General features: G+C 39.4%; 2 protein-coding genes across 2 annotated transcripts; both read right to left on the bottom strand.

Annotated features, from left to right (window-relative positions):
* Positions 1-8462: 8462 nt before the first annotated feature.
* On the bottom strand, positions 8463-10337 carry LOC103438956 (glucan endo-1,3-beta-glucosidase-like). The gene is made up of 2 exons (XM_008377497.4): positions 9879-10337; positions 8463-9610 (listed from the first exon to the last, which is right to left on the bottom strand). The coding sequence occupies exons 1-2, from the start codon at positions 9967-9969 to the stop codon at positions 8661-8663; spliced, it is 1041 nt and encodes a 346-aa protein (XP_008375719.1). The 5' UTR covers positions 9970-10337; the 3' UTR covers positions 8463-8660.
* Positions 10338-20831: 10494 nt separating this feature from the next.
* Positions 20832-23103, bottom strand: LOC103420622 (protein DNA-DAMAGE INDUCIBLE 1-like). Its single transcript, XM_029090449.2, has 8 exons — positions 23051-23103; positions 22695-22757; positions 22571-22615; positions 22272-22333; positions 21458-21551; positions 21274-21366; positions 21089-21158; positions 20832-20995 (listed from the first exon to the last, which is right to left on the bottom strand). The coding sequence occupies exons 3-8, from the start codon at positions 22610-22612 to the stop codon at positions 20847-20849; spliced, it is 510 nt and encodes a 169-aa protein (XP_028946282.1). The 5' UTR covers positions 22613-22615; positions 22695-22757; positions 23051-23103; the 3' UTR covers positions 20832-20846.
* Between the last annotated feature and the right edge of the window lie 2389 nt (positions 23104-25492).

Raw genomic sequence — 25492 nt, forward strand, 5'->3', positions numbered from 1 at the left:
ATCAGTCCTAGACGACATCTAGTTACTTCGGCCCACACATGGACTGAATTTCAAGCCTCCAGCCAAAAGACTCATTTGACTGAAGACTTAGAGGACTACTATTTGTACCATATTTAGGGCCTCCGTATTTAGATCTCGTATAAATACTTGGGGGACTTAAATGTAATTATGTAATAAAGGAAGGGGCAAATATGAAATAAGTGAGGAGCCCTTATTCTATAAAAGGACTACTCACTCTCCTCATTAGGAGAGGCCAATCCTTAGGCCATGGGAAATAGCTCTCTTACTCTCAGAAGCTCTCACCCTCTCATCTTCAATCCTCTCAGAGAAATACAATATCAGTGTGAATGTAGCCCAAACATTGGGGTGAACCACAATACATCTTGTGTTATTTACTTTCCTACATATTCACGGTCGGATTTACGTTGTTCCAAGACCTCCGGTTTTGTGCATCAACATCTAGTAATTTCCAAAGAGATACGACTCTGCCCGCCTTTCCTAGGGAATGCATGTCGCAAAGTACAACACACTTCAGATCTTCCAAATTGAAACCACTTAGGTTTTTCTGTTTTCCAACGCTCTTATGTAGATCCGACTTCACCAGCAATTCCTAGGGAACGCATGTTGCGAAGTATCGATCTGATGTTGAAAGTCATCCGACAATCCACGTCATCACTGCTGAGGCACAGTCCCGACATGAATTCTTGTATTTCAACCAGAAGGTGACAATCTAAATAGAGAAACGTTTGCACAACTGCGCCGAATGGCACCAAATCTGGAAGTCGTGACATCCAAATTACGTCATGACTGACACACCACTACAATAACAGAAGGTCTTAATTATGCTCTGAATAAACTAGGCTCTGATATCAATCTGACATGCCCCGATCCCGATGTCCTTGGAACATCAGGATGGTCATGTGCTGGCTGACATCCAAGGGTGACGAAAGCCATTTATTGAATGCAAATGCTAAGAACAAGGAATAAATAAGACTTACAAATTTAAATATAATGAATATGCATCTAAGGAACGTGTTCAGAGCATACAACTAACTAGAATACTAAAACGAAATAATATAAAATTGAATGAATAAGAGGATGGGTCCTACACCGAGAGGACTCGAAGATGCCAATGCGGAAGTGCCTGGACGCCAGGATTGTATGCCTCGATTCTAAGTTCTGAAGGGGATGCAAAACAAACATGAGTGGACCAAGTTGATATATATATATATATAATAAAAAGTTATCAACATACTAACCCCCAAGTTTTATGAAAACTCATATAACATGATAAAAATAGGTTTTCCAAAAACCTAGCATGTCGTGCAATGTATCAAAGCATATCTCGTATATATCATAATCACTAGTGAATGTCTAATATCCTTCCAGGCCCCATGCCAGCTCCCCATCCCTATGCCAATTGCCAGAGGAAAATCACCTTTAGGCCCCATGCCGACTCCCCGTCCTTCGGCTAATTGCCAAAGGAAAAACCCTTCAGGCCCTATGCCAACATCGTAACCGTCGCCCAGGACGTAACCTATCCCTTGCCCCGTAGCGGAATAGGGACCATTAGGTAAGTACAAAATCATTGAACATACATATATTTGAAAAACAACTTCATAGTATAAAGTCATCCATCATTTATACTACAAAGAGGTGTTCGAAACATGTTCTAAATATGATATCCTCATCCATCAGATATTCTATAAAGAACACAGGTTATAGAAAAAATAGTAATAATTCAAAATAGCCTCAGTAAACATGTTATCTCATAAAACGTAATCATTAAATCATGCTTATCATGTATGCATTTCTACTATTAAAACATGCATTTTAGAAATGGTCCACTCACAAATACTCTGCCCAAGAGCCACACAAACTAAAGGAGACAGAACGCCACAATAAATTACCCTTAAGCACATAAAGGGTACAATTAATTGAACTCTATTATAACAATTGAATTTGGGAAAACGGATGTTGGAAACGGATTCAGGATGTCGAATTACCCTAAGAAGGGTCCTGGTTAAATTTCTAAAAAGTCAACAAGGGAATATGCTTAGAATATTCCAACCGGATATGTGCTGGGTTTGAGAGTTTGGGCCAAAAGGTCATAAGCCCAAAGGCATGGGTTATAAGGGTTAATGGGTTAGGCTTTTAAGGGTTTCAAGGGTCATGCGTTGGGCTAAAGGCCCGTGAGTTTTAGGATGGTTCAATGGCCCAAAGGCCAATCTAAAAGGGGTTTTGGGGTTCACTTGGACCTCCATTATCATTGAACTTGTATTCCGTATACTCTGTATTTGACCTACTTAAGTGAAGGCATTTAGATTCCAACACTTCCCATCAAAGGTTAATCTTCCCATTTACTCTATCCTTTGTTTCATTTATTAGCACTATATCATATGCGAAAGCATCCACCAAGGGATATCATCTTGAAGATGTCTCGTTAACTAATCCATTACCAATGCAAAAAGGTTAGGACTTAAAACTGAGCCTTGATGTCAATGTAACCCTATGGTTATGGGAAAGCTTTTGGTTTGTCCTTCATGAGTTCTTACTGTAATCCTTACTCCATCACACAGTTTTTATTGCTTGGATATATGCTACTCGTACTTCTTTCTTCTTTAGAAACCTCCAAATGATTTCTCCAAGGATGCCATCATACGCTTTTTCCAAATCTATAGAAACCTTGTGCAAAACTTTTTTCATATCTCCATATCGTTCCATCAATCTTCGTAATTGCCTAAATACCCAATCAAATTCAACTAGGTAACTATTTTCTGACAATAAAGGGTGGCTGTTGTTTGCAATCTAACCAGTCTAATAGACTTTAATGCAAAAGATGTATGAGTGGTAACCCAAAAGAAATAAGAAGATGTTACAAAGGTAATAATTCAACCTTTGCTTTAGTCCAATTCTTGAATTAAATATATCAGCTAGTCTTCCTGTACAAGCTCTTCCATTGATGGCATCACTGTGTTGCATTTTGCAAATAAATTTACAATTTTGGTCACAAACACTATTTTTCGCCTCGTCTATGTTTTACAAGTTACGAGCTGAGTAGTAATATTAGATAACATGGGATGAGGATATGGGATATGGGGTGACTGATGCCCATGTTGCCATGCTGCCAGATTTTATGTTTCCTCTTTCCATGGGATTCTCTATTAAGCCTAATCCCTTAATTTGAGGAAGATTGACATCTAGATGACTTGTTGATAGTTGTGTGCTAGCTACTTGTTGTACTCCCTTAATTTAAGGAGTGGCAACTTTAAGGGTTTACCGGGTTAGTAGGATTTGCCAAGGTAAGGTTGCTTGTAACCTTCCACCTCATTATATATCCCCTCTTGTGCATTTAATCAATCTATGAAAAATACATTTAAACAAACTTAAAACTTCCACATGGTATTAGAGCAGTGTCATCCTTGACCTATCTTTGCCCTTTTTTTCTTTCTGCTGTTGTTCATCTTCAAGCTCCAGTGTCACCCTTGGGGGAAAAAACTCATAAAGTTCTCCCTCTTTTGTTCCAGATACTAAGATAAATATGAATCAGCGTTTATGCTTAGTTTTGTTGAATGAATTCAACTATCTCCCATGATCTAGAGTAGTGTCTCTTGCTCTCGATAGAAGAGGAAAGCTAGGGTTCATCAATGGAGGAATTGAAGCACCCGAGCCTTCAACCTAAGCATACGAAGTATGGTTGTCCAAGGACCAACAAGTCATGTCAATGCTTCTTAACTCAATAGAGAAACATATCGCTGAAATCTTCAGCTATTCCGAGTCCTCACACAACCTGTGGAAATATGTGAAGGACGTGTACGGGAATCAAAATAATTATGCACGAGTGTTTCAGCTAAATAGGGACATTGCCAATCTTCAACAAGATGGAAAAACCTTTGTGCATCACTTGGGAAGTCTCAAGACTATGTGGAATGAGTTAGATGTTTATTTACTTCACATCATTGATGCTGCAGTTCTTCTGAAAAAGAGCTGAAGAAGATAAGATATGTCAGCTGCTTGCGAGTTTGAACTCGGACTAAAAGGATCTCAGGAGTCACATCTTGATAAATGTTAAACTTCCTTCCTTCAAAACGGTGTGTACCACGGTTCAACATGAGGAAGCTCGAAGAAGAGTGATGAACTTGGAGAAGAATTCCAAGATTTTTAAGTCAAAAGTCTATGCTGCCAAACATAAACCCTCAGACAGCAAGCCTTATTAGGGTAAAAATCCACACTTCAAGTGCAGTTACTGTGACGCGGCAGGTCACGTGGAGGAAATGTGCTGGATTTTGCACCCTGAACTAAAACATAAGTTCAACAAGGATCACATAATGATTCCTTCAAATCAATTCCACACTGGCTTATACAAACCTCAGCATGCAGCAAATCATAGCTATACCTTATTCCCTGAGAGCATTCAGGACTTCACTTCAAATCTTGTCTCGCTCATAAATGACTTTGCAATATACATGCAAACCAAGGGACATAGAGAAGCTATAGAAAGGTCAAGGGATACAACTGAAAATCCCATAGTGCTACTGGGACAATTCGTAGGTTTCCTTGCTGAAAATGAAAATATACCAAAAAGCAAAGCTCCAGGTATTTTTAGTGCATTCTCGACTACTCTTCACACTGGTATTGAACATGATTGTTGGATTATCGACTCAGGAGCCACTGACCATATAACAAACAAAGCCTTAAACTTACACAGTTTTCAAACTTTGTCAAAACCCTCTTATATGTCAGTTGCTAATGGAAAAAATGCCATGGTTTTTGGCGTGGGAAAAGTAAAGTTGCTTTCAAACAACCTTGAGTCTACTGCATTGTTTGTTCCTCCCTTTCCTTTTCAACTTCTGTCAATAGGAAAGATCACTAGAACCCTAAATTGTCTTGTCACTTTTTCACCAAGCAGTGTTGTGTTTCAGGATTCTCTCACCAAGAAGACGATTGGTGAAGGGTTCTTCCTTAATGGTCTTTACTATCTATGCAAGGAACCTCGTCTAGTCAAAGCTTTCCAAGTTGATTCAATTCCTTCCAAGGACCAACAAATCTGGCATCAAAGATTAGCCCATCCATCAGAGACTGTTTTGCTTAAACTCTTTCCCAAAATGTATCAATCATCTATAATGTGTGATACATGTTAGTTTTCCAAGTTTACTAGGCTCCCTTTTAGCTCTTTAATGTCTAGGGCTAGCAAATGTTTTGAACTTGTACACTCCGATGTTAGTTGTCTAACTATTGAATCTTTTGATGGATATAAATATTTTTTTATCTTTGTGGATGATTTTTCTAGAACAACATGGCTATATATGTTTAAAAAAAAAAGAATGTCTTCACTATGTTCAAAGACTTTCATCAACTTATCATAATTCAATTTCAGTCAATTATTCAGAACCTAAGAACCGATAATGGCACTGAGTTCTTATCCAACAATATAAGTCAATATTTGAGCTCTCATGGTATTGTTCACCAGACAAGTTGTGTGGGAACTCCACAACAAAATGGGATCTCTGAAAGAAAGAACAGGGATTTACTTGAGAAGACTCGTGCATTGATGTTGCATATGAACATACCATGAAATTTTGGTCATACGCCATTCTCATTGCAACCTATTTAATCAATAGATTGCCTAGTCGTGTTTTAGAGTTTAAGTCTCCTTATGAAACTCTTAAAGGAAAACATATAACTTTATGACATTTGAGAGTCTTTGGCTGCACGTGCTTTGTTCATGTTCAAGCATTGCACAGTGACAAACTGGATGCTAGGGCTACAAAGTGTGTTTTCATGGGATATTCATCCACCCAAAAAGGTTACAAATGTCTAGAGATGTAAGATTTGAGGAAACAGTTCCCTATTTCTCCAAGAAGACTGCTTACTCCTGAGAGGGGAGCTAATATGTGATTTATTCCCTTTGCCTGCGTGCATTGATCACTTAGTGCACTTGGATCCAGAAGCCACTAGCAATCATGAACAAGCAGATATTATGAGTGAAACTACTCATGAGTCTTCTCAACCAAGAAACTTGGATGATGGTACTGAGTCTACTTAAGATGAAAGTCACGAAGAGGCTCCTACTTTACCTCCTACAAGGTGTAATCCTGCGCATGCTCGACAACCTCCAACAAGGCTCTGAGACTATGTCACCTTTGCTTCCAAACACCCCAACACTGAGGTGCTGAGTTATAGTCATGTTCACCCTAATCATGCCACATTCCTGGCTGAAATCTCTCATCACATTGAACCACGAACCTTTGAAGAGGCTCAACTAATTCCTGAGTGGATAAATACAATGAAGGATGAACTTCATGCCTTGAAAAACAATCAAACATGGAGCATTGTGAAGTTACCACTAGGGAAAAAGGCTATTGGGAGTAGATGGATTTATAAGACAAAATTCAAGGCTGATGGATCAATTGAATGTCACAAGGCTAGATTAGTTGCACGTGGTTTCACTTAAACGTTTGGGGTAGACTACAAGGAGACATTTGCTCTAGTAGCCAAAATGAACTCCGTTAGGGTTCTTCTTTCAGTGGCTGTGAATTGTGGCTGGCCATTGTATCAAATGGATGTAAAAAATGCATTCCTTCATGGGGATTTACAAGAGGAAGTATATATGCAACTTCTACTAGGTTCTTCTCAAGGTAAAAATGATATGGTGTGTCGATTGCACAAAGCAATTTATGGTTTGAAACAATCTCCACTTGCATGGTAGGCCAAGTTGAGTTCAGTGTTGAAAGCTGCTAGTTTTGTTCGAAGTAATGCGGACTTATCCTTGTTCACTCGTAAAGGATCAGCTAGTATATTGGTGAATTATTTCACACCTTTGCCATAAAGGACCTTGGGAGACTAAAATACTTCCTTGGCATTGAAATGGCAACATCTCAAAAGGGTTTATTTTTAAATCAGCGCAAGTATGTTGTGGATCTTCTCACTGAGGCTAAATTACTTGATTGCAAGCCTGCTATCACTCCCCTTGATAGTAAGCTAAACCTTGATATGGATGGAGAACCTCTCACCAATGTGAGTCACTACCAAAGGTTAGTTGGAAAGCTTATATACCTTACCATAACCAGACCTGATATCACCTATAATGTTAGCCTGGTTAGCCTATTCATGCATGCACCATATGTGAAACACCTTCTCATTGTCAAAAGAATTCTACGTTACCTCAAAGGCTCTATTGGTAGAGGTATTCTTATGAAGAACAACCAATCCACTCAAATCAGTGGTTACATTGATGCAGATTGGGACGGAAATGCAATTGATAAGAAGTCTACCACTAGCTATTGTATGTTTGTTGGAGGAAACATCGTCGCATGGAAAAGCAAAAAACAGCAAGTTATTGCACGTTCTACTGCAGAGGCTGAATATCGTGCAATGGCATCAACATCATGTGAGTTAATATGGCTCAAATGGTTACTTTTAGACTTGAGATTCTCTAGTTCTACTCTAGTGTCACTCATGTCATGTGTGACAATCAAGCAGCCATGCATATCGCTGCTAACCTCGTGTTCCATGAAAGGACCAAAAATAAGGTGGACTATCACTACATTAGGGCACAAGTTCAATCCCAAGTTATTCAAACCATCTATACTCGCAGTCATGATCAACTGGCAGATGTGTTCACAAAAGCACTTCCTTTAGTTCCTTTTCAGCGTCTCCTTGACAAGCTTGGCTCGATCAATCTCCTCGATCCAGCTTGAGGGGGAGTATTAGACGATATGGGATGAGATATGGGATAAGGGGTGACTGATACCCATGCTGCCATGTTGCCAGATTTTATGTTTCCTTTTTCCATGGGATTCTCTATTAAGCCTAATCCCTTAATTTGAGGAAGATTGACATCTAGATGACTTGTTGATAGTTATGTGCTAGCTACTTGCTGCGCTCCCTTAATTTAAGGAGTGACATCTTTATGGGTTTACCGGGTTAGTAGGATTTGCCAAGGTAGGATTGCTTGTAACCTTCCACCTTATTATATATCCCCTCTTGTACATTCAGTCAATCTATGAAAAATACATTCACACAAACTTAAAACTTCCACAAGTAAGCATGGCAATTTAGCATGCCCTTGCCTCTATTAACACGATAAACGTAGTCCAATTTGAAATGAACCGTCTAGATGTAATTGGCTTGGTATGATAACTCCCTTTAGTCTTTTGCATCTATTTTCCCAAACTAGTCTGTCTTTGATTCGATCAATTCAATTTCCACATTTCACACCTGTTTTGGCTTGCTTAAAAAAGACAGCAGACTTGTAGCCGAAGAAACTTGTATTCTTGGTGTCTTACAAAAAGAAAATAAATTATTTGTTTCGAATCAAAGATATATTTATAGTTTAAATGGTTAAAAGCATGCAATAATAGTTCATGTTATTCATTCCCACAAGTCATGTGATCGATTCTCTATAACCCAAGCTTGAAAAATAAAAACCTCAACTTCTATAAATAACAAAGAGAATTACATTGTAATAATATAAACTGAGCTTGGTATACTTAAAAAAAAAAATAACACATATATATGGAGAAAGATCACACTGTAGTATTACATGCTATGCATTACACCGGCACGAATTCGAACTCATAAAACGATTCCTCTTGTGTTCACTAGGGTTACTATCACCCCTTTATTCTGGTTGGTAAAGCTAGAATTTCAACACCTACCTAGTTGAAATCAATGGGATATACGGGCTCTTTGTTAGGAAAAAAGAGCCCGAAATGCTTCTCGGTCGCCTCCCCTTGTTTTTCATTCTCATTAAACATGCTAAACACGTAAGTTTCGATGGGGTTTCCAGGCTTCTTTGGAGTCCCGCCCTTCACATGCTTTATCAAATTTGAGTTGTAAATTCTTGCATTCTCCTTCGTTGTCACTTGACCATCCCCACCGTCTGAGGGCCAACCACTCTCTGATACAACAATTTTCAAAGAGCCACCTTCAGCCTTCTCTAACGCTGAGTAAACTGCATCCAGAATTGCATCAAATAGGTTCTGATACTGAAGATCACCATCATTCACTGGAGCGGATGGGGATGTAAAAAGAGCATATTCAAGACTAATGTCACGACTTTGAATGTAACTAAAATACGGGTACATATTAACAAGTAACGGAGATTGATTCCCAACTAAGAACCCGATGATTGGATCAAGAAATGGCCGATAGTTTTGTCTGAAGGAACCTTTTGATGGAGGGTACGATTCTTCGAGGATTATAGGGTAAACTGCGGTAGAGACCTTAATTTGGTTTGCAAGCCCTGCCGTAGAAATAGCATTTTGAATTCTTTCCATTGCAGGGCCAACAAATGGCGCATCTGGACCTGTGGCATTTATTTCATTTCCGACTGCAATATACTTAAATTTGACATCGTTGTAGTTTACAACATTATTTTGGACCCAATCATTTGCACTGTCCTGACTAGAAGAAATGTCTTGAAGGCGTTCGTTTTCTACACCAAGCACGACCTCAATGTTAGAGCCTCTGAGGGCTTGGAGAGCATCGTGGTTGGGACCATAGAGCCGCATTCTTTGAATATTGTACTGGTTGTAAAGAGATATCACTTCTTGTGCGGGTGGCAAGTTGTTTGCAACCGTTCCGTAACAAACACCAATTTGTGCACCTGTATCAAATTCAAAGATAAGTTAATGGTGTTGAAAATTTAATTATTCAAGAAAAAGGCCATGCATTTGATTTTTGGAGTTATGATCTACGTTATTTGATTTGCATAAACCATCAACATCGGAATGTCTAACACCAGTCGAAGGTGTGCAAAAAAGGTAGGTACAGTACGTGTATGTACGTATATTTTGATCTTTTTCTTGTGTGTGTGTGTGTGTGTGTGTGTGTGAGAGAGAGAGAGAGAGAGAGAGAGAGAGAGAGAGAGAGACCAGTTGTAGTAAGGGTAGCCATTAGCAGTCCGAGAAGTAGCAGAATGGAAACCCTGGAGGGGCTTTTCGCAACTAAATGGGACTTAGCCATTGTGGAAAGGAGCAAAAGGGAAGAAAAATGAATGAAACTGATTATAAAGTAAGAGGTTGCCTCTACAACTTCTGTGGTGCCCTAATTCTCTATATATAATCCATTCAGAGACTCATCAGAAGAACCATAGACGTACCTACCTTAGTCACGGGTCCATGCATGTGATTCCATGGAAATTAAGTGATTTCACAGGATAACAATATTTATTACAACTTGCATATATATATATATGTGTGTGTGTGTGTGTGTATTCAGTTAGAATATTACTTCAAAAATAAATATAATTACTGCTACTTGTTAACTTATTGGAGTATACTTGCACCATGGACTTGTGGATTGAATTTACAGCAGCCTCCTTCCCGAGGATCCTGTAACAAATTTTAGCGAGTTTTTTGTAAAATTCTTTTTAAGTTTAGTATTTCATTATCCAAAAATTATGCTACTCGATAAATGTATTTTATACAGTATTTAGTTAATTACTAATAAAGTGAAATATACGACAATATCAACAGTATCATGGATTCATAATTTCCTGGTCCTTATAAATATACTTTGAACAATTTCCATGGACAATTCAAATTGGAAGTCTAATTTCAATTCCGCGTTGCCGTCTTGTTTTGGCACTTGGACACGAATAAGCCTAACAAATCCAAGAAGTTATAATTATATCAAAATTATGGTCAAGTCCAACGTGCATATTTTTTCTCTAGGGGCCAGCTTAATTAGAGTAAATTATAGCAATGGTCCCTTAATTTTAATTAAATTGGAGCAGTGGTCCCTCAACTAAAAATTCTTTACCATTGGTCCCTCAAAACTTATCAAAATGTGTAGCTATGGTCATTTTCATCAACTTCGTCAAAATTTTGTCAAAATGAGTTGTGTTTGAAGGACCATTGCTACAATTTGTGTCCCGCAACTCATCAAAACGTGTAACTATGGTCATTTTCATCAACTTCGTCAGAATTTTATCAAATCAAGTTATGTTGGAAGGACCATTGCTACAATTAGGTTAAAGTTGAGGGACCATTACTCGAATTGGGTTAAAGTTAAGGGACCATTTCTCCAGTTAGATTAAAGTTGAGGGACTAATGGTAATGAATTTTTAGTTGAGGGGTCATAGTTGCACGTTTTGATGAGTTGAGAGACCAATAGTAATAGATTTTTAGTTGATGGACCATTGCTCCAATTGAGTTAAAGTTAAGGGACCATTGCTACAATTTACTCTAAATAGGATTTAAGGATAAAATTAAAATTATCAAAAAGAAAAGTCCGGCTACAATTCTACGTCTCACTAGTGTTTTATAAAAAAATTATCTATTGCAAAGATCCATTAGAACCCTATTTAGAATGTCTAACTGTTAATTTTTCAGACTACTCACTGGCATGTAACAAGGAAAAACAAACACTGAATGATAAAATCATATAATTTATGAGGAATTTTAAGAATGCCTTTTAGTGAAAGCTCGTTTAGTCAGTTTGTCTATTTTTCGCATCAATCTATTTTCTTTTCTTTTCACAGCAACAAGCATTAATTAAGCACGACTTGCTCTCATCTCCAAGTCAGCAGTCAAATCAAAGTACCCAGGTTCAAGTCCAACTCCGAAGCTAGTGGTTATATTCAACTCCTTCATGACCTTGACAGGAATGAATATATATACTTCTCGTACGTTTTCTAGATGAATTTAGTTAGGGGCAGCCTTAATCATTTATTAGAGAAGGGATATTCATAGTTGTCGTCATTAGTATGTGGTATTTTTTATTTTTTTTTAACAAACGATATTATTTACATTAAGGATAAGAGGTTGAACTTAATTTCACAATAGGCTAGCAATAATAGCAGAGTCAAGAATTTTTTGGGAAAAGGGCGAATTTAAAAGGGTACAACGTAAAAAAAAAGGCAACAACCAAATCTTTTTACATAGTAATATCGTCCATAATCTATCAATACAAATAATGGGAAGGAGGATTACTCAAAATATTCGAATGAGAATTATCGGAATATTCGAAGGAGAACTATCAGAATATTCGAAGGAGGACTACCCGGAATATTTGAATGAGGATTTAAGCATTGTTTCTTATTATATCGTTCCATTATGTAACTGTATAGTGTGAAAAAAATTACACTCTTAATCCTAGAGTAAAATATATTATATAACTACTAAATAATCAAGAAACAAATTCAATCAATATTAATAATTAATTAATCAATAATCAAGAATTCAATTTTTACTCTAAAAACAACAATTTGTTGCAGTCCTATTAGATTAGGAATGTGATTGTGTAAATCCTAGTAGATATGGGGAATGTATCTTATATTCCTATTAGGAGTAAATTACCTATTAAATGTTGTAATCCTAAGGGGAAATGTTTTTACCTTCCTTACTATTATAAATAAAGGCACAATGGGGTGGAATAACACACACCCACAATTACACATCTCTCTCTTCTCTCTACTATTGCCGCACGCCCCCTCTCTCTCTGGCCTCCATAATTGTTCAGTAAATTATGCATACAACACGCTCTTGACGCTGTGCTAAAGAGACTTTGATCTTCAATATGGGGAGTATTACATTTTAATCATTCTTTTTATGATTAATTTATTATTTTATTGAATTGATCTACATGCTATTGATTCAATTGAATTTTTCTTTATTGAACGTGATACAACGCATTGGAGATGAAATTCCGACTTTCAAAGAATGATCTTCTACAATAAAATAAGATATTTGAAACGACCTTGAAACATGAAAACATTCCCCACAACGCATTATATATGTTTTATATATTTGTCAATATATATATTTGTTTCATTCATTACGCAATTATGCTATGTGGAATTTGTGAGTCAAATAATCTAAATAAAATAGAAGCATAATGTTTTTTGGGTTCTGAAAACCCTAAAATCTGTTAAAAGCAGAAGCGAAAAAAAAAAGAAAAAAAAAGAAAAAATTGGTTGAGTAACGGCAGTGGCGGAGCTAGAATTTTCGGTGAGGAGAGGCCTCTCATAAAGGTTTTTTTTTAAATTTTTTTTAAGCGGATGGTATTTACAAAGCTAATATAATATATATATATATATCAAAATCAAATGTTCAAAACAACATATGCACATATAATATTACATACAAAAAATTATAATTATCCTTGACGACTATTCAACTCAATGAGATAAATAAAAACTTTACGAACCATAAATCTCATGTAATATGTAGAATAAAGCAGAAACAACAGAGAAACAAAGAAATTTAAAACTTATTTGTTTAATAGATTTCAAATTTAGGATTATAAAATGTATGAGATATCAAAAAGAAAAGGGGAATTTTTTTAATTTTCATAATTAAAATTGAATGTTTTCTATTTAAAGAAAACCGAAATATTACTTTGATTTTAAATGCTATTAATTTGTGTTAAGGAGATAGATAAAATATTAAAGCTAATTGGGAGATGGGGTTATGCTTGAAACTTGGAAAGCAGGACTTGAAGCAATATAAGGATGCATAATTCCCTTTTATATATATATATATATATATATATTTGTTTTAGAAAGCTAGGATAGGCCCAGGCAACCCCTGGTCCTTAACTCCCTCCGCCAGTGAGTAACGGCCTGAAGCCGCATGGCCAAGCCTGCACTGCTCAGCAACAACCCAACAGCCGACCTTTTTCCTTTTTGGGCCTTATTCTCGCTCGATCCACATCCAAAGGCTGAGATAAGTTTGTCTTCTTTTTTCACAAACCAAAGCCAATTTGGGCTTTCCCTTGTTTTAGTCCGCATGCCAGCATGCCTTGGGCTACTCCTTTCCTCGGCCCGTCACACTGCAGCAAGCATGTAGCTTGCTTTGTTTGTTATTGGGCTGCTCAATGCAGCCAACCCGTGCCCAACATGGGCCTTATTTTTTTATTTTTTTTGTATGACCTGCAGCCAACATTAAATAATATGGGCCTAGACAAATTTTATTATTTTGCTTTTACGATCAACCCCGAATGGTCTCGATCTATTGAATTAATTAAAAGTGACATGCAGTCCATTAATCTGATAATGAATCCAAAATTATTGACCTGAATATCACTTTTGGACATTAACGATTCAATATTTTATTTCCTTTCTTTGAACCGTTGACTCACTTTCGTAATCCCGAAGCGCTCACACTTGAGTTCTCGAATAACCTCAAATCCACTACACTTAGTTGTATATTGCATTCTGTATTCTTGCAGGAACCTCTATTTTATGAACTAAACGTTCATAAACTAAAGGGATGTGCTATCCACACCCCATTTTACTTCTCACACACCCTTTGATAATTTCTGTCCATTGATCTTCTTTAATTCATCCGATCTAATGGCTGAAAATTAAAAAGGTGTGTGAGAAGTAAAATGAGGTGTGTGAATATCACATCCCAAACTAAATTGAACATGTAGTTTTAAATTTAATGCCTTTGAAACCCGAAGTTTTCATAAAACAATACATCCATGAAAACCTGATTTTTTTATGAAAACCATGTCTTAGAACCCGAATATTCTAACTTTGATGCTTATGGATGATTCATTTCCATAGCACCAATCACAATCTTGTTCCCTCCAATTCAGTGGAATGTCGAATTGTCACAAGTTTGATTTTCCTGATTTGGATGTTTTCTATTAGAAACCACTTTATGTGGGGTACAAGACGTGAATCTCCACTTGACTATCAAGAAGCTGAGAAACCATTGAAGCTGGAAAGGAAGAGCTGAATAAGCCTCCGCCATGATCTTCATTCGAACACTTATGCCTAAAGAATTACAAACGGAAGTACCTCCCGAACAAGGATTCCATGGCTCTTTGGCTCGCTCCTACGGACTGTCTAATCATGAAAGACATTGCCTGAAGCACACCATGATTACGTCCATAAATGAGCACAATTCTGAAGTTTATAAATCTGATTGAATTTTGACTGGATAATACTTTTATCGTCTTTCCATGTTTCTAACTCGCCCCTGAAGCAGCAGTGTAGAAAGTGGAAGCTTACCAAATTCTCGGATCTGATTACTACCATAAATGTGAGAGAACGGTATAGACTCAGTTCGGCTGGAGTCTACCGAATGGCTCAACCCAGTTCGGTCAAAGCTTAACCGAATGGTGATGCACTGCTTCGGCAGGAATACACTGAATGGCATACTCTCTTACAATCCAATTTCGAGTTTGTTTTTACAACATATGGTAGAATCAGGGCTTGCCAAGGTGTGGCCTCATGCCCGAAGCGTGATCCTTGACACCTAAGACCTAAAACTTCAAGAATAAGGGATAGTATTCCTAAACCTTAACCCTGTAGAATCTACTTCCGTCTTGATGGAATAGATCATTGGTTATGCATTTGTTCGTGCCCCTACCAATATTGTTAAGGAGTACCATTCTAGTAGTCAATATGTGACACTAATTTTGCTCCACTAAACATTGTTGGAAGAGCAGAATTTTGACATGGATAGCCTTGTTGGCCGAATCCCCTTAGTAAACCATTTACTTTGTGAACATTTTTCCATGTTCTTGGATTCAAGTTTGGTGTATAGTTTACTTATGGATAATCTTATTGATATTGTCCTTGAATATGAGTTAATTGAATCATGTTTCTTAATACATGTGACCGATTCAATTAAACACGTGATTAGGTAGGAATGTGGGAAAGTTAGTTGTCTGGATGAATGCGTACTACACACAGTAACTTTACACCTAGGACTTGGTGCAGGTTGTTCCGCACTTGGCAGAGGTGAAGCTTATCGACTACGTAGCATGTCGGTAGTGAATAAAGCTTTATATAAGCGCGCTAGCTTGTTTATCCTTCCACAAGAATGTGCGGTTGTATAAGTCTAGCGTGACTATACTGCTCGAAGGGTAAGCCGTAGGCAGTCTTCTGGAATCCGTAGACTACCTTAGTGCACTTGGTAGCATCTTTAGGGTTCCAGGGCAGCCGTCTGTAGGGCGTACTGCGTAATGTGCCCCCTCCGTCTCTAGGGCCCGATTCCCCACGAATTAGGCCAAGAGACCCAAAATCCTTCAGTTAGCTAAGTCTTGAAAATGACCATTGTGGCTACTTCTAGGAATCCCGGTGTAAGCCATCGTGCATCTAGTTATACTAGGGTAGCCAGGCTCATCCACGTCTGGATATTCGGAGTTTAAAATTTATCCTCTCGTCTTGGAGAACTGACCCATATGGGTGTCGGGGAATTGGTTTACCCTCTCGCATTGGAGAGCAATTAGTTTACCCTCTCGCACTGGAAAGCAATGGTTGGTCTCTCGGGGTGCGCAATTTCTGCAATGAGTCCCTAAGAAAGGCGTAGTCTTCTTTTGAAGTGCATAAGTGATTAGTTGTTGTAAGCATGCAGCCAAGCCAAGTTGTGATTACTTCTAAATTCCTCATTGAAAAATGAGTGAAACGAACGAGAACTTAGCTGTAAGGTAGGAACTGCATAACAACTGGATAGTTATCGGCTTATGAGGTGGTGCCCGTCGAGTTGCTTGAGTCTTCAGGCTTTTATGTAGCGAGAGGTCACACATGGTACTTCATCAGATTGTAGGCGTTCCACTGCTTTTCGATTTTTTTGTCGTTTCATGGTGGCGAGGGTGTAATTACTTTTACCGCTTACTTTGCTGATCTTGTATGGACCTTCCCAGATGAGACCCATATTTTTGGAGCATTCTCTACGGGCAATGATGAAGGTTTTTCTTAGGATTAGATATCCGGGCTGGAATTGCCGGATCTTGGCCCTTTTGTTGTAGTTAGTGAGGAGCTGCTGCTGGTAGGCTGCAATGCAGGTGCTGGTCTGCTCGCACTTCTCCTTTGCTAGATCTAAGCTTGTGACCATCTCCTTACTGTTCTGCTCAATGCTTGGTAGTAGAGCGTTGATACTTGGCTTGATGACATTTGGATGAATGATTGCTTTCGAACTAAATGCCAAAGAGAAAGAAGTTTCATCGATTGCTCATCTTTTGGTGGTGCGATATACCCATAGACATCCGGGGAGTTCGTCTGGCCATTTTCCCTTCTTGTTGGTGAGGGATTTCTTGAGGCATTCGAAGATCATTTTGTTAGATGCTTCGGCTTACTCATTGCCTTGAGGATATATTGGCATGGACATGTGCTGTTTGATGCCATATTTTTGGAAGAACTTCGCCAAATTTCTGCCTATGAATTGCGGGCCGTTGTGGGTGACGATGGACTGAGGGATGCCAAATCGGTAAATGATGTTCCTTCATATGAAGTGCTCTATGTCAGTCTGAATCGTGATCATCATGGGCTCTGCTTCTATCTATTTGGTGAAGTAGTCGGTTGCCACGATTATCATGCCTTTGCCCCTAGTAGTCTGGCTGGTGATTAGCTGGGAATCGAAAAGAATTGAAAGCTCTTTCACCACTAAGTCTTTTGTCATTCGAAGGCCTGCTAGTGGGGCTTTGTACTCTACTTCGTTGTTAGATGCTTTGAAGCTTAGAGTGATCGCCTGCTCGAGCATTGAACCATCTAGGGTGGCAAGAACCACGGCTGCTCACGAGCCTTTATAGTTGGATGCGCCATCGACATGCAAATGCCAGAAATCTCCATTGAGGGAGTAGGTGTGGCTAAAGTGTGCTCAGCTACCTTAGGGGCGTCGTTGGGCCGCTCTGTTACATTGTTAAGGCTAGGCTTGAAGGGGCGGTAGGGAGCCGTGGAGCTGGGGCCATGTTACATGTAGCAGAAGATGCTCAACTTTCGGTATTAGGTCACTCTAGAGCTGAATAATGGAGCAAGGGTCGGCTAGGGCCATGTGATGCGCAGCAGGAGGTAGTGCTCGACTGCCAGTACATGTTGCTCTTATGTATAATCTTCTGGGGCGACGAGGACAAAACTTGCTTCTGAGTGTTCCTTCTAGTGTTCGTCTGCACTTGGCGTGTCTTTTAGGCCTAGTTGTTGCGTTCATCAGAAAACTTTGCATCTGCTAGGGTCTACGCCTTTATCGTCGTAGGTTTGGATTCGGCAGAATAGTACGTCATGATGATGACTGCGTGCGTTTGAAGGTAAAACTTAAGCTTTTGGGTTACAACAACTATCGCCAAAGTTAGCTTTTGAATTTTTAATAGCATCGAGGAGAGCTTTTGAACTGTAGAATACATGTAATTGTATAATACAGGTAGTCGGGCCCTTATCTCTTCTCGCATGATGGTAGAGCTTATTGCTACTTTAGATACCATTAAACATGCAAATAAGTCCTCCGCTGCTTTTAGGGAGGTGATGTCGGGTACTTCTTCAAGTCCTTGAATGTGCATTGGCGAGCCTTGTCCCAAAGTGCATGCTTCTCTACCAAAGCAAAAGAGTCTGCCAGAGTTAGATCTTCTTTCATGATCAATTTTCTGAATAGCAGGTGGTCTGCTGGAAGGCCTTTTTGGAAGACTGCTCTAGCTATCGAGTCGTTGCATCCAACCATCATTGCCTTCTCTGCGTTGAATCTCCTCACATAGTCACGAAGTGACTCATTTGGGTTCTTCTTGACGTCAAACAAATGGTCGGACTTCTTTTTGATCGAGCGATATGATGAATATTCTTTGGTGAAAACCAAAGAAAGTTCATAGAAATTCCAGATGGATTGTGACGGCAGGGTGTAAAACCAATCTTGTGCTTTGCCTTGTAGAGTGGTGGCGAATATCTTGCACATGAGATCATCGTTGTTTCTATAAAGGATCATTGCGCTTCGGTAGTGCTTTAAGTGTCTCTCCAGGTCTTCATCCCCTTTGAAAGATGTGAAATGTGGCATGCTGAACTCGCGTGGAGGCTCTGCCTGCTCGATCTCGTCCGTGAAGGGTGACCTGCTCATGTTAGTCATGTTCCGTCGTAATGCCTCGTCGGTGACCTCGTTGCGTTGGAAATTGTGCAATCGCTTGGTCAAGAGTCTCTCTACTTCTTCCTGAATTTGCCTTTGTTGGGGTAGCAAGGCTTTCGGTTGTCTCCAGCCATGACTTGCTGGTCTAGGCTGCTCTTCCATGTGTCTGGCTCGTCTATGCCGCGGATGCAATGCATGTGGTGCATTCCTAACAGGCAAGCGAGTTCTTCGCAGGCTGCTGGTTAAACTTGAGCTGGATTGAGTGACTGCTTCTCTCCGTCCGTCGTGTTGCCTACTCTGATGTGAGGTGGATGATGCTCTTTGCGGGCTTAGTCGCGAATGAACACTTTGCCCGGAAGGTTGCTCATGTTGACTATTGGAGTGTGACCCCAACTGTGAATGTATGCTCATCTGTGGGCCTAGTCGAGAATGCACCCTCCTCCTCACGCTAAGACGGGAGTATACGCTATCTCGAGTGCCTAATCGGGAGTGTACACTGCCCGAACACTCGGCTCATGGCTGGTCGAGTGGTTGCTTGCCGTGACGCTGCTGGAAAGGTTTGTCTGCCCTTGTCTTACTTCAGGATACCTCATCTGGGGCACGTTGGATCCCAGTGCGTTGCAAAAGTTGATTCACCAAGGTTGTCTGTTGTGCAAAGGCGCTCGTCAACTCTATGACTTGTCGAGACAAGTGTTGTTCGCCATTTGGATCGGAATATCTCAGAATGAATACATCTTCTTGAGCAGTGGAAGTGTGGTAGACTCCGGGCGCGAGATTTGAGTTGGGAAATGTCAAATCCGAAGAAAAATATGGTGAAAATGCTCCCGGTTCGATTTTCGGTCTGGAAATTTGAAACCGGGACAGTTGAACTAATTTTGGATCAATTTGGGCTGCTTGGAAAGCCACGGTAGCAGACTGGGCCGCGGGAGTAGGCTGGGCCACGGGAGTGGGCTGCTCAGTGCGTGATGCATGCGGATGCGAGGCTTGGGCTCGGGCTCGTGCAAGCTTGGATGGCACGGCTTGGGCCATGGTGGAACCTCGTCGTGGTGGTACCACTCCGCCTATGACCACATTTAGCCTCATGGATCACCGCGGTCCCATTTCTTGAGTATTAGAATTTTCACTTGTGGAATTTTCTAAATTTCTAGCCATTATATTTTTCTTATTCTTTATCAAAGAACCTTTGCAAATAAAAAATTCTAATCATAAGAACGTATGAAAAATATTCAAATGGACTAAAAAATAGAGAAAAACCTTTTTATGCGAGAGTCTTCTACAAGTATGGATCTCACCTCTCAATGAAAGCACCAATTTGTGGATGCAAATTTTTTCCTCCTTGATCTTGGACAAAATTGCACCTACAAAACATATAACATCTTAGGTCAAGGCCAAGAGCCTCACGTGCCCACGATGAATGGGGGGGGGGCTTTGGCCGAAGAACCTCTGATGCCAAAGTTATAATTTTGAGAGAAAAGTGTTTGAGAGCTTTGGAGAATTTTAGCAAGAGTGAAGACCTAGGTTTTTGGTGAGAATGAGAGTCTATTTATAGGGATAGGGTTCTTGATTTAGGTTGAATTTAGGAGTTATGGGAATAATTGATTAATTAATTTAGCAAATAAAGTTATTGCCAAATTAACTAGATAAAATAGGTAAATATAATGGGATCAACAAGGGTGGCCTTTGGGATTTTTGGGTATATTTTGTAGGTGTTTTAATTGGTGATTAATGGATTAATTAGGAATTAATCCATTAATTAGCCAATTAACCTCCACTTAAATGTAATGTTATGTAGGTTATAAAATAATTACCTAAGATGAGGATGGATAAGAATATCTTTGAATTTGTTACCTATTTTGGACACTTTTGACTTGATTGATGGATGATTGTCCGCTGCTCGTGCGTAGGAATCCCGGTATGCCTCAAGGTTATTTTTGTCCTCTTTTACCCAAAAATCCACGTGTCGTCTTGTGATTATTTTTGGCTCCACAAATGGCCTCATACAAGATGATCCAACTGTTTTTACGGATAACAACAGAATTTTGATCCTAAATTTTATTATTATTATGCATTTAAGAACCGGAAACTGCAAACAGCAAGAATCCTTGACTTCAGGAAAAGCATAAACTCGAGCAGACTTACAGGAGCTCCTGAGCTGGATGCTTCCTTGGAGAACCTTTCTTCATCGAGAAAACGAGATGGGATGCCTTTTTCTGAAACAAATACATAGTTTTAGATTTTTCTTTAGCAAAGGACCATAAATATTCCAGAATATTTATACATACATACATAGAGATCATGGGTACCTTGCAAAAATGGTACAGAAACTTCTCCACCGCCAACTCTCAAGACATTTTCGTTCAAATCTATAATGCACTGAAGACATCTTTAATGTTAGAAGACTTAAGTGACTAACAAATCATGCTCCTCATTAATTACAACAATTGAGAAAGACAGCTTTCACAGAATTTGGAGCATGGATTCTACGTACCTGATGCTTACGGAGCATATCCAACCCAAAGAGAAACTCCATATTCGGAGCATCGAGAACCATCAATGAACAAGGGTAAAATATACTTCCAATCTACAGAAACAATGTTAAAAAGCCTGTCACTCAAGTAAACATTTCAGATAGAGTATAAAATAATATGGATTTGCTCAGCATAGGCAGCTACCTTGATTGGAGCTACATGTATACGACCCAATATCTCTGATTGACCAACTCCATGAGCAATGCCCTTATAACGTTGATAAAAAAGCCTCAACAATCTAGAGAGTTTAATGCCCAAAACAACACAACTTAGGCTTTTACTCCTGTAACTCTCACATTATTCATAAAATATGAAATAAAAAGAATCAAAAGAATTTAATAAAGAAAGCAGCAGTAAAACTTACCAGAAGAGTTGGTCGCAAAGCAAAATTTATGTGGCTAAAGTTCTATGATATATAGTCGGTGAAAAAAAAAAAACCGACTGAGATTGTTGTTGAACTACCTCCTACGGTTCTCTCATGCATCCAAATCAACATCAGTATTCATAAAAATATGAAAAAAAAAAATCAACAGAAATTCTAATAAAGAAAACAGCAATAAAGCATTCAAAAATTGTCTCCTTGTCACATGAACTTATCTGAGGGTTGGTGGCAAGATCTTATCTAAAAGTGGCTATAGTGACATGATATAAAGTAGCTAGTGAAAACAACCACTGAGATTGTTATCCAAATCAACATCCGTATTCATCTTAAAATCATGCATGCATATTTATTGTGTTTGGGCCACTAAGTGTCCACCATGAAACACACAACCACACAATTAATAGACAGTGGACCAATAGCCCAGATAATAGCACCAAACTTGCTAATCCAAACAGGCACGAGACTCGAGTACATGATCCAAGCATATTCATCAATAGAATATTAAAATGAGTCGATTGTTTAAATATACTTTCACAACCAGTAAAGAGTAGTCTAATAGTTAAAATTAGCTCATACCCACAACGCTCGGCACAACTTTTTGATATAATAGTTGACTGCGCTCCACTGTCAACAAATGCCTGGATACAAGTGGAAATCAACAAAGTATGTAACTTTTGCAAGTACTTAAAGTACAGACAATCCATAAAGAAGGCTTAGTTGAGATGGATAGCCTTTATTGAGTTGTACAGGAAACATAAAGGGCAGTCGAATTAGGAAGGCAACACAGATGACAGAAAAATATTCCAGCCATCTCATATCACATTGAACTGAAGAGAAAGAAGAGTAACATTCCTAAGCTATTAGGGAATAATTACCTTCAACGGGACACCATTCACTTCCATGTCAACATACAACATAACCTGGAAAAACATAGAACATCAAACAAAATACCAATTTAAAATGATAACACTGGTAGAGAAAGCTGATAATCATACATACCACTCCTGCAAAAGCTTCAGGGTTATGCTCCAGAGCAGCAGCCCAATTTTCATCAATTCCTTTCTGCAAAGGAAATAAGCAATATTAAAAAAGGGTGGTGCTATCCACACACTCCAAAAGGGGTGTGTGGAAGTAAAAAGGGCGTGTGGATAGCACTACCCTAAAAAAAATAAAAAAATAAAAAACAAAATACATATTGTGAACAATTAAGAATTGATTTTTAAGAGTACGTTACCACTGCAAATATTTGAGGAAAGAACAACTACAGCTCCAGGTTATTAAAGAAACTATGGAGTTGAATTATCTTCTGTGAACCTCACTCCTTTGACAAAGACAATAATCACATTACCACTAACCTGGCGAATAGCAGCTTCAATCTTCTTCTGGGCTTCAACATCAAAAGCAACTGATCCTTACACTATCTGCAGTGACGACAATGTCAGACAATGTCAATGGTTGCTCTATCATGTAAACAATCTCGTTTGAGATATAAGTGCAACAACAACAACAACAACAAAGCCTTTTCCCACTAAGTGGGGTCGGCTATATGAATCCTAGAACGCCATTGCGCTCGGTTTTGTGTCATGTCCTTCGTTAGATCCAAGTACTCAAGTCTTTTCTTAGGGTCTCTTCCAAAGTTTTCCTAGGTCTTCCTCTACCCCTTCGGCCCTGAACCTCTGTCCCGTAATCACATTTTCGAACCGGAGCGTCAGTAGGCCTTCTTTCCACATGTCCAAACCACCGGAACCGATTTTCTCTCATATTTCCTTCAATTTTGGCTACTCCTACTTTACCTCGGATATCCTCATTCCCAATCTTATCCTTTATCGTGTGCCCATACATCCCACGAAGCATCCTCATCTCCGCTACACCCATTTTGTGTACGTGTTGATGCTTCACCGCCCAACATTCTGTGCCATACAACATCGCTGGCCTTATTGCCGTCCTATAAAATTTTCCTTTGAGCTTCAGTGGCCTACGACGGTCACACAACACGCCGGATGCACTCTTACACTTCATCCATCCAGCTTGTATTCTATGGTTGAGATCTCCATCTAATTCTTCGTTCTCTTGCAAGATAGATCCTAGGTAGCGAAAACGGTCACTTTTTGTGATCTTCGCTAGATTGCTCCGGTCATTAGTGTGGATAAGTATATAAATGGATAGAGATAGGAAAGCAATCACAAGATGTACGTGGTTCACCCAGATTGGCTACGTCCACAGAATAGAGGAGTTCTCATTAATTGTGAAGGGTTTACACAAGTACATATGTTCAAGCTCTCATTTAGTGAGTACAAGTGAATGATTTAGTACAAATGACATTAGGAAATATTGTGGGAGAATGATCTCGTAACCACGAAACTTCTAAGTACCGGAGTGTGGTATCGTCTTGACTTGCCTTATCTGTCTCATAGGTAGATGTGGCATCTTCTCTGGAAGTACTATTCCTCCATCCAGGGGTGGTATCTGTAACTGGTGGAGATGCACAAGGTAATGTATCAATTTCACTTGAAGCTTACTTGTAGTTTCAGGCTTGGTCAAGCGCGATACAAACCATGTAGTAGGAGTCCCCCAAGTCGCCGAGCTAGGGGATCTGCTGAAAGAGGTGACAGACAAGGTAAGCAATCAGAGCTCCGGCTGATTGTTCACATTCTCCCTATCTTGCAGGCAGCATGAAGGATAAAGAGAAGAAAAATGAGAAGAGATGATATGGGATACTTTTGCTTTTGAAGAAGTAACTTTCCACAGGCTTATTCTTGAACCGGGCTTGAGGGTTTTCTGGTTTCCTCCAGAGTATAAGGCCGACTGAAGAATTTGAGGGTCAAAACAAGTCCATCAAATCTAGAGTACGTTCGACCCTGCTGATATGGGATACTTTTGCTTTTGACAGAGTAGTGGATGTATCGGCACGTGTGCTGTTACGCTTGTCTCCACATGCTTCCTTGTATCCTTCTCACTTGCCCTATCTGTTTCTCAGGCAGATGCGATATCTTCCCTGGAAGCATAAGATGTTGAAGATGAGTACTCGAGAGCAATGCCAGGTAAGTAATCAGGTAAGGGGTTCCAGGCAGTCAGTTCCTGGCTGGAAGCTTGATTCCAAGTGCTGACTGATTGCTCTCTTTCTCCTTGTCTTGCAGGTAAGAACAAGGCCAAAGGAAAAGACAGGGAAAAAGCATGATATGGGATACTCTTGCTTTTAACCCTGATGATATGAGATATTCTTGCTCTAGTATAGCTTGTTTACAGAGGTATTATCGGGGGGAAAGAAAGCTGAATATTTCGAAAGGCTTCGTTGGGAGTGCCCTCTCAGATAAGAGAAAGGGTTGAGCATTTTTGCAGGTTTGCCTGTCCATTAGGGATGGAGGTCGACATATATAGGAGTCTCCCTAACATCAAGTAATAATGCTATTCCTTTACCCTGCTTGGTCATAGCATGGTAGTGGGAGCTGCCAGCTTCACATGTTTTAACTCTGTTAGAGCACTTTGAAAAAGTGATCTGTGGTATCTGGAAGGCTGATGTTGCGTGTGAAGATTACAGACAAGATTTATCCAAGGAGATCCAGCTCTTGAAGTTGGGAAAGTGGTGCCTCTTTGGTTTTCGAACAAGCAATCCTGTCGAGGATCTGGCTCTCGAGATTTGGAGAACGATGCCTCTTCGATTTTTGAGAAAGCAATCCTGCTGGGGGTCTGGCTCTCGAGATTCGGAGAGTGGTGTCTCTTCGATTTTTGAGAAAGTAATCATGTTGGGAGTCTGGCTCTCGAGATTCGGAGGGCGGCGCCTCTTCGATTTTGGAGCA

This window comes from Malus domestica, chromosome 12 (genome assembly GCF_042453785.1).
Source record: "Malus domestica chromosome 12, GDT2T_hap1".
Taxonomy (NCBI): domain Eukaryota; kingdom Viridiplantae; phylum Streptophyta; class Magnoliopsida; order Rosales; family Rosaceae; genus Malus; species Malus domestica.